The sequence below is a fragment of the Cyclopterus lumpus genome, chromosome 8 (assembly GCF_009769545.1).
Source record: "Cyclopterus lumpus isolate fCycLum1 chromosome 8, fCycLum1.pri, whole genome shotgun sequence".
NCBI lineage: Eukaryota > Metazoa > Chordata > Actinopteri > Perciformes > Cyclopteridae > Cyclopterus > Cyclopterus lumpus.
The window spans coordinates 15147618-15157418 of NC_046973.1; the positions used below are offsets into that span (position 1 = coordinate 15147618).

Consider the following 9801-nt stretch of genomic DNA (forward strand, 5'->3'; position numbering starts at 1 on the left):
GAGATGAGGCTGTGACTGATGCCGAAACATCATACAAGATTGAGGTCAATCGAATCATGGGACACAGTCGCAGGAAGCATGCACGAGCGGTTCTTCAACTGGCACTTTGTATACTGATCTGGCACTTCTGGACCCGAAAAACTTCAACAAGGTAACATCTTACGGCGATAGTTTTTCCAAGTAGTTAACTGACCGGTCAATAGACTACAGTTTGCTAGATGTGCGATGCATTGAGTGGGCAACGCGGCGTGTATGGAGTGGGCCACTTTTCCCCTCCAGTCCGCCCCTGGGGACAGGTTCAAAAAGACGGTGTCAAAGAGATGAATATTTGATTTAATCTGGGCTCCTTAGTGTATGAATTCATTACTCTGCATGTTTCTCTGTGTGAACTTTAATGTGATCAAGCTCACTGCTTTTGACATCACTTACATTTTCATTCAGGAAAGTAGTTGAGACTTAAAGCAATCCATTGGGCTTAATGAAAAAGTCTCAATGAATTCACAAAATGAGCACAAACCACACTGAGTGTCCTTTAAAAACCCCAAACTCAAGGAACAAATTATTTATCTCTCTCGCTGGGATTTACATTAGATTGACACCACACTCGTGTCTGTACTATAAACATGAAGCTACTATGATCAACCAGTTAGCTTAGCTTAGCATAAATAATAAAACCAGAGGGAAACTTTGTTATTGTGGTCACATAGGTTAATAATCTGAACCTTTTATTTGTTATATAATTGTAGGAGTTTGTAACCAAGTGAAACCAGATACAAGCTGTGTTTAGCTCTATTAAATTGTTTTTTGTGACTACCAGTGGTGACCCAGCCATCTACAAACAGTTTGTCAACTTTAAAGGTGCTGATGGGTGAATGGGGTTAGCTTTGGGCATAACCTGGCTAGCTGTCTGTATGGTAAGATAACCAGTTGCAAACAGTATAGCTTCATATCAAACATCCTTTAACTATTGGCTTGCCAATAATATTTCCCAAAATGTCAAACTATTGCTTTAGAGATTAAAGGTGGAATGTGTTGTTGGCATTTCTTTTTTCCAGGGCTACTGCATTGACCCCACCACACCTGTGCTGAGATTTCTATTATAAGTCAGTGATACGGTGGCATGATTACCCATCGTGCATTGATCCCGACGGACTAAAAGATCATTTGGCAGTGTATTGTGATTCCCTTCCTCTTCACTGTGGGTCACGTCGACAAAGGTCACTGCAACCGCAGCGTGTCAGTCCTCTGACTTCTGTTTGGATTGCAGCGGCCGCACGATACAGATCTTCCTGGGAAAGGACACAGGGGAAAAGGAGGGGTAGAAATGTCACCAAACTCTGATTATCTACCTCATTAACAGCGGAAGAGGAGCAGACTAGAGAGCGTGAAAAGGAAAAAAGGCCTTAAATGAAAGAGACGTAAGTAATTCATCCAGCCTCATGGTCCACACAGGGAATTTGGGAGCAGTGAGTGGTTCAATAATGTATTGATTTTCTTAATGAACTTTTCTTTCTTTTGAGGATTTGATGTAAATGTTATCTGACAGCTTAATCTGTGCAGTGTGAATGTATGCATGCGTTCCTGTTTCTCGGTCCATCCATCTGTCTGTCTGACCATGTCAATGAACCAATGGAGAGTTAATTAAAGTGTGTGTGTGTGTGTGTGAGTGTGTGTCATAATATAATGCATCTCTGAAGTAAAGATGATGATGATGTGACAGCTGTATGGATTAATTGTATATTTATCTTCTTGTAGAGTTATCTGGAGGACATAGTCAACCTCTGGTTTACTGAGGAATAAAGGATGCAGAAATGTACTTCCTAAATGTCCCATAAAGTCTGCATTATGTTTAAACTGAGCAGATGTTTAACTGCTGCTGAATTTCTCTAAATTGAGATGTTATTATGGTAGTGTGGGAGCTGCGTTGGCACCACAACCTTCGCAACCCCATTGGGTTTTGTGAACGCAGCCAGCGTGTTTTAACTGTTACTGTAAACACCCATCCACACATTGTGGCTCCCATGCTAAAACTGTCTAAGCCCATGATGTTCACATTTGTGGTTTTGAGTGTAACAATCTCAACATGTATTGGATGGTTTATCATGACATGTGGTAACTTTCTTACATTGATGGTGCCCTCTTAAAGAAATGTAAAAAAGATGTATTAATTTAGCGTCATTATCAGGTAAAATGTTTATGACTGAATACCTGAAAACTCGCGACATTCCCCTCAGCCTCAGCTGTTATTTGTGATAAATAAATTGCCCTGTTCAGACAGCGAGCATTTTGCAGCTGGAAAACGAGAGGCGCGATCAAACTTTGCAGTTTGCCCCGTCTTTTTTAAAAACAAAAAAGCTACTCAACTGATAATAGATGTTAGCTTAACACAAACCATAAGCTGTATCACACCTGCTAAACATGTTGGCTTCATTGTGAGCATGCTCACGTTCAGCGTTAGTGCTGCTAGCATGGCTCTGTTCCTCTGTCTGAAAGCTTTTTGGAAAGGTAGCAAAACACCAATTGGAGTTTAACTTGTGAGCCTTTGTGAGCAATCCCGTTACTTCAAATTGTTCTTGAGGGGAATGCAATGACCAGAAAATGTTTCATCATGATCACGTTTGAAGGGTTGGCGGGGCTCCGTGGTCTGTTTGGATTTTAAATGTCTCTCTGTTTTTTTGCCTCTCTTTCCTCCAGCATGAAGACACAGAACTCGGGTCGATCCACTCGCTGCATCTATCTGGGTCTGGCGTGTCTGTCCCTGGTTCTCCACCTCTTTCTGGCATTTTTGTGTCTCTCTGTCCTCCAGAAAGCCTGTGTCCTTCCCACCTCCTCCTCTTCCTCCATTCCAACTAGAACAGATACTCAGCACTGTCGGTCCATCTCCCACTCCTCCTCCTCTTCAGCTGCCTTGCCCTCACGTAAACTGCCAACCATCCCCCAGAGTGAAGAGCATCGCAAACTGAATGCCAACACCTTCCGCCATAAAAAGAACCACTCCTTCAGTGATGCCACTGAGTGGGAAAATACACTGATTGGAGCTGGAAAAGGTCAAAAGGTCAATGGTCGCACTAAGCTGGAGGAGCTGTTTGAGCACCCTTTGTACAACCTGCCGCGTCCAGAGCTGCAAGACGATGATTGGCTGCTGAGGGTCAAGAAAAAAGAACATTCGGGGGATAGAGGAAGTGAGGAAGAGGAGGGGGAAGACGCCATCGATGATGACAGTCAGGGGTAAGGGAAACGGATGTAGAGAATAGATCAACGTCCTCTAGAATAGATTACGTATCAACATTGGTTCTGAATGAATAACTCGTCACAAGGATGAGGTACAATATTGTCCCATAGTTTCAACAAGAAAACAAAAAACTCTTCTGCCTATTTATAACCACGTCTTCCTCTCCCAAAGGTCGAGTGCCAGCGAGGAGGAAGGCTACGACAAAATGTCTTGGACGAGCGCCATGGAGACCCACCCTCCCTGGCTACGGTTCCACCTGGGCATCTCTCGCCGGGAGCTGTACGACAGGAAGGATCCCAATCTGGCCCAGCTGACTCACTATTTGGCAACGCAACGTGTCCTCGGTGCTGGTGAGCAAATGGGAGTTGTAAGGGGGTAGCATGGGGACAGAGAGAAGGAGAGACAGAGCCAGGGGAAGCCACCAGAAACAAAATAGACGCCTTAGAGGAGGGGGAAGAAGGTGAAGGATCACCAGTGATTTCATTAATCTCCCGCCAATCTCGTCTGTTCCTAAAAATAAAAGTGTCAGCCACACATAATTACGTCTCACTGGCACACAGCATACTGAAGATGTTATTCTTTAGGTAATAACCAGAACTGGCACTTGTGTGAAAGCACTTGATTTAGGCATTAACGTACTAAAGACCTTAATCTGTATTCTGCACCATAGTGGTGTCTTAATATGCATGCCAGTTAAATTTCAAAAAAGCTTGCTTTTTTCATTTTCATGGCGTATTTTTATCGTATAGTTTTACGCATTATGTGGTCGGGTTCAAGGCTGCACAGATGAAACGCAGCACTTCACTCTGAAGCTCCACATTAACTCAATGCATCAACCTTTCATTTTCCACTTGACACAATTACAAACTCACAAGCCGGCTGCGTTTTCCTTCTGACTCTGATCCCTTCATACAAACACACTGCTGTGTGAGAGCCGGAGGCAGCACAGTACGGCACACTGTGCCAAAGTTCATATTTAGAACAGTGGAGATTACATTTTTAGAAAATGCTCATACACACAAAGTTACACAATGTCAGAGGACAGATCCTTGGGTGCTCACATTGATGCAAAGTACTTTTCCAGAACATTTACACCGAGAAAGAATACATACTGAACTCAATATTTGTGATCACCCACAAATTCTTTTGATCACAGTGACAGTTTGAAAGGGTGGAAAAGCAAACATAGAGGAGGCGTGTATTGCATATGTGTGTGTGTGTGTGTGTGTGTGTGTGTGTGTGTGTGTGTGTTGTCCTAAAACGTCACAGAAAACAAATACATGTATGAAGTTTGCCATGTTAAATATTTGTTGAGGCCATGTGCAGATTCAACTGAGTTTAAGAGAATGTAGATTGTGCTGTCGGTGTCACATATTATACTGGACTAAACCATGATTTCTATATAAATTAGAAGACCAACACACATAATACAGAGGGATTCATGTTTTATGAAGAAAAACAAACTGATCATCTTGAATTTTCTTCTTTTGGGGGGGTGTTATACATATAATCCTCCCACAAATGTACATTATCTCAACACCCACACACTGACCCGAGTGCACAAGTGCCACACACAAACAAACACATGGCACACGACTTCCCTTGCATCAACACAAGCTCAATTGTGTGTTTACTCATCTCAGACGTCCCCGTCTCCAGCACGCCGCACAAATAAATAATGCATTGATGTCTGTGTTATGCGCTGCAGATTACACACTAATCTCAGCGACAGGCTCCCTTTTCTTTCACGTGTAAATCTCGCCGACACACATACACCTTTCAAACATTGGAGTTCAGATTCATTCCCTTTAATCAGACTTATAAACAGGTATCATGAATCCGTGTGAGAGGATTGGATTTCTATTTCAGGATTTCTATCTTTTGAATCATTTACAGGACTTGTTCCTACAAGCATAGCGTACCAACATGTTCTCTTCTTCTCAATGTCTGGGGCCGTAATTTTTTAAACCTTTACGTGAGTCCCATTGAGATTAAAAATCTCTTTTTCGAGGGTGCCCTGGCCAAGACAGGCAGCAGCATAAGAAACAGATGGTTACAAACAAAAAACACAGAACAAGTTAAAAGAAACTAAAAGTTAAGAGACAGTGACATAACAGAGTTAATTTAAGAAACATTGACATTTTTGGGAACCTGCCTCCTTTTCTTTCATTTTATATTTAAAAACAGTAAGTGATATCAGATCTTTGAGTTTTTGTTCATGTTTTGGTAAACATTCACAGGTTTTGACATGACTGATGCATTATCGGGGGGGGGGGGGGGGATTAAAACTGATTCAATCAATTTCGCTGAGTATGTTATTCAGGCCTCACTGCAGTATTGTACCTCATGGAGGGACAAGTAGCAGTTGTTGGTTCAAGGCCACCATGTGGAGGAACAGTTGTACTGCACTGCATCATCCCAGTGCAGTCCTCATATGACCCGATATGCAATAATCTATCCTCTAATATTCCAGTGTGTGACGATTGCAGTATTTATGTCTATCTTTCAGTTCAGAAGGAAGGAGGCACCCAGCTCAAACTGCTCGTATCGTTCCAGAACCACGGACAAGCTCTGCTGAAACCTATGAAGTAAGAGGCCGCGGACCCGATGCTGACCGACTGACATCGTGAACCAATGGCAGTGTGTTTGTGTTGCTCCGGGTTCAGTTGAGGGGACGGGGTCACAACTGGAGGTCCCGTAAAGCATCGCTCCACGCAGCCTCATGCATCACGTGCTTCTTTTTTGTCTCGCAGACAATCCCGAGACGCAGAGACGGACGGGAACCTCTTCTACTTCTCCGACTTTGAGAGACACAACGCGGAGATCGCTGCCTTTCACCTGGACAGGTACACAGCCATGCTGGGGACACAGGACATTGTGTCACCAGTAGACCCATTACTGGGACTACATCTTCATGAAGCTGCTTTCGGCTTGTAGCGTAGAAAAGAGTAACAGTGTTTAACTCTTCTACGTTTTATTATTTTCTGCTTATTCCCGTCGCCGGCGCGGAGGCTATATTTCTTCAAATGTGGCACAAACGCGGTCAAAGGTCACTGTGACCTCACGTCCGTCCGGTCCGTTGTAGTGAACAGGGCCTTCGGGGGAAATTTCTTCTCTTCCACTTGGACTCAAGGAATGAAGTGAATAGATTTTGGAGGTCAAAGGTCATTGTAGGCCATATATTAAAAAACTGTATATGCTAATTATGACACTTGAACACTGATAGCATTAAGTAAATGATGAAGTGAACCCGAAGAAGAAACTGCAACTTGACTGGTTGGTGGAGGCAAACAACTGTCAGGCGCAAATTCTAGCTTGTGTATCTTTTTATTTTTATTTTTCAGATTGTTGGGCTTTAACAGGATCCCTCCAGTAGTTGGCCGACTCATCAATGTCACCTCAGAGGTCAGAGAGATTACCACTGACAAAAAGCTGTCTCGCACATTCTTCACTTCCCCTGGTATGTGTGAGCGATTCTTAAAATTATTCTTCATTTTATTTGGGTTTTATTTAACCAGGTTTGTCCCATTGAGAGCAAACATCTCTTTTACAAGGGAGAGCTGGCCAAGAATAGCAGCAGCACCGAGTTTGAACAATCAAAAACAAGAGTACATGAGTTTGATCAGACGGCACATTGTTACACTCGTTCACGGTTACTATGACGTTAACGCTCAACAGTCGGTGAAGGGGAAGACACTCTAAAAGCTTTCTTTTCCAATTCACTTCTGACTTTGGCATCAAAAACGTCTGCGAACGGAGATTTGTAAGTGCCCCAAAAATTCTCATTTGAAAGAGAATATAAATAGGTAGGAATTTGACTAAGAATAGCTTTGGCAAGGAAAAACGTGGACATAAAGCAGACTAATTCACATTTGAGTGACATACATATCCAGCATGGGAAGACGGTGAGTTCACGTCCAACCCATTCCAATAATCGGTGACACACTAAACTCCAGCTCTCGCCTCTCCAGTGGGGAACGTGTGTTTCTACGGCCAGTGTGAGTACTACTGCTCATCAGAGCACCCGGTGTGCGGCCGTCCACACCAGCTGGAGGTCTCCGTGGCTGCCATGCTGCCTGACCTTAGCCTGGCTCCCCGCAGGTCCTGGAGGTCCCCGTGGAGACGGGCCTACAGCCGCACCAAGCTAGCAGCGTGGGTACACTATCACGTTTGTTATCAATAGTGGCGTTAAAAGTCATGCCATCACTAATGTTTATTAGTAATGTGTATTATAAAAGATCGGTTTGAATAGAAAAGGCTTTATACACTTGGTGGTGGGCAGAATATTGGAAACACCTCCGTTTACCTTTACCCTATAAGTTGTAATGTTTCATTCTGCCATATTGCTGTTGCATTTTACAGTTGCAATGACTATATGTTGAGTCATGAGTCTTCACTGCCCCCTGGGGGTCCAAAGGAAGAAGTGCAACACAACATTGAAATTGTGGTTAACTAAATTGTGTGATAACTTAAATTAAATTATCACACTCAACTTAAATTGTGTGATCAATATAGAGTGCTATTGTTGCTATTACTCATTATGGGCATAATTACTAGAAACAGTAAGAGGTCAGGAGTTATTGTACACGCTGCTGTGCACTAAAACCCTTTTAGAGGTCTATATAATAATTTGTAATGTCAATGTGACCACATTTTTCCCTGGAGCTCATGTGACTCTGTCTGGAGGCCCCCGAATCAGAACAAAGCAATAGTGGAATAAAATCTTCACTGAGCTAAAATAACACGATGTGTCAAGAAAACCTTGTCGGCGGATGCAGGACCTGTCAGAGGTGCACAAACTGATTTGATTTATTGTGTTCACTCTTTTATTTTGTAGACCAACAAAAAGTGATATTCTCAGATTAACTTCTCACAAATGATAGTTAGGATGGGCGGCACTAGACACCATGGCTAAGAAGATTTAAAAAAGGCAAACAAATATATTAAATAGAAATGGACAAAAGACAGATAAACCCATCCTCACATTCAAACATCAAGTGCGTGTCCCATCAGTGTCCATTGTCTTCTTCTAACCGGCCCTGCTGTTCCCAGGTGGGAGAAGGACCCGGCCTACTGCGACACAGTGAAACAGAGGCCTCCTTACAGCCACGGCACCAGACTGCTGGATCTCATAGACATGGCTGTGCTGGACTTCCTCATGAGTCAGTCTTGGCGTTTTTTTTTTTTTACTTGTCATCCATTTTCATCGATACGTGACATTATTAAAGACTCTAAATGAAGGTAAATGTCTTTGATTCAAAGGCAACATGGACAGACATCACTATGAGACGTTTGAGACATTTGGCAATGAGACTTTTCTGCTGCACCTGGATAACGGACGAGCGTGAGTATCCCGTGAACATCCGCTACGGACTCATTTCCGCTGTTGATAATATTAATATAACACATATCTGACAGACAAATAAGTAAAGTGACATTATATATAATCCTTTTTCCTTTTTTTTATTCTTTTTTTAAAATGAAATAAATACGTTTTCCAGGTTTGGCCGTCACTCTCGGGATGAGCCGTCCATTCTTGTTCCTCTGCAACAGTGTTGCAGGTAAAACACAACACAAAAATGTGACTGAGATTCACTGATAGACTCTAACACACTTACAATGTAAGGTTAAGTGAAATAAACTGGAAGAAACTTAAGTAGTCTTCATTTAAGAGATAATAAAGTTGCAACGTGTAGTACAGAAATGATTTGATTAGATGTTGACACATATAATGGGCCCAGAGACGAGGGGCCCTTTATGCTCTGGCTACAGTGGTTGTCAATATTTATTTTGGATCTGGCTCTCCATCCACATTTTGTAGGATCCGACGCTCCACCCTACTCCGCTTGCGCCTCTTGTCCCTCCCTAGCTTCCGTCTGAGCGATGCCATGCGGGAGTCGCTGCTCCGGGATCCTCTGGCGGCTGTGGCCCCCCTCCTCTCTGAACCTCACCTCTCCGCTTTGGACCGGCGCCTCGCAGCCGTCCTGCGGGTGGTGGAGGCCTGTCAGGGACACCACGCAGAGGTCATTCACAACGACGTGGAAGGATACGACCAACAGCCTGACTGAGGGACAAAACAAAAGCAGTAAAGTTGTCTGACGTTTTGTCACATAGTATGAATGCAGAATGGCGTTAAGGTCAAAAGGTCATGATCATTTCATTCATCAGATCATTTCTTTCTGCAGAAGTTCGCAAAGATATTGCATGCAAGTAGTTCACAAGAAGAATGCGAAGAAACAGAAAAGTTTAACGAAATAAAACGTGTTTTTTTTTCATTCTCTTGTCCCAATCGTGTGTGTGTGCGGGGGGGGGGGGGGGGGGGGGCTCTCAGGAAGTACTCTGGGCTCCAGCCCTACTGATGAAGGATACGATGGAAGATAAGATATGATATCATGGAAATGAGTGAGATTAAAGCACAACACCTGGATGACTGAGTGTGACTCCCTCCTGTCCTGTCGAGCACTCTCCTGTATTGTTTATATAAACAAACAAAAACACGACATAATAAATAGAAGAGAATCCAGGAAGGATTCAGTCCATTTGGACTCGGATCGTGCCCCTGCTGCCAA

General features: G+C 43.3%; 1 protein-coding gene across 1 annotated transcript; it reads left to right on the forward strand.

Moving 5' to 3' along the window:
* The first annotated feature begins 2695 nt into the window (after nt 1-2695).
* On the forward strand, nt 2696-9300 carry LOC117734794 (extracellular serine/threonine protein kinase FAM20C-like). The gene is made up of 10 exons (XM_034539060.1): nt 2696-3228; nt 3404-3582; nt 5742-5820; nt 5986-6078; nt 6577-6692; nt 7204-7384; nt 8285-8394; nt 8495-8576; nt 8734-8793; nt 9054-9300. Exons 1-10 carry the CDS (start codon nt 2696-2698, stop codon nt 9298-9300), a joined length of 1680 nt encoding a protein of 559 aa, XP_034394951.1.
* Nucleotides 9301-9801: the final 501 nt, after the last annotated feature.

Bases quoted from the DNA above. Each gene is read 5' to 3' on its own strand.
- LOC117734794 (XM_034539060.1), top strand. From the start codon at position 2,696: ATGAAGACACAGAACTCGGGTCGATCCACTCGCTGCATCTATCTGGGT. The intron at 6,693-7,203 runs GTATGTGTGAGC...TCGCCTCTCCAG, and splicing joins CACATTCTTCACTTCCCCTG to TGGGGAACGTGTGTTTCTAC. The intron at 8,794-9,053 runs GTAAAACACAAC...CACATTTTGTAG, and splicing joins CCTCTGCAACAGTGTTGCAG to GATCCGACGCTCCACCCTAC.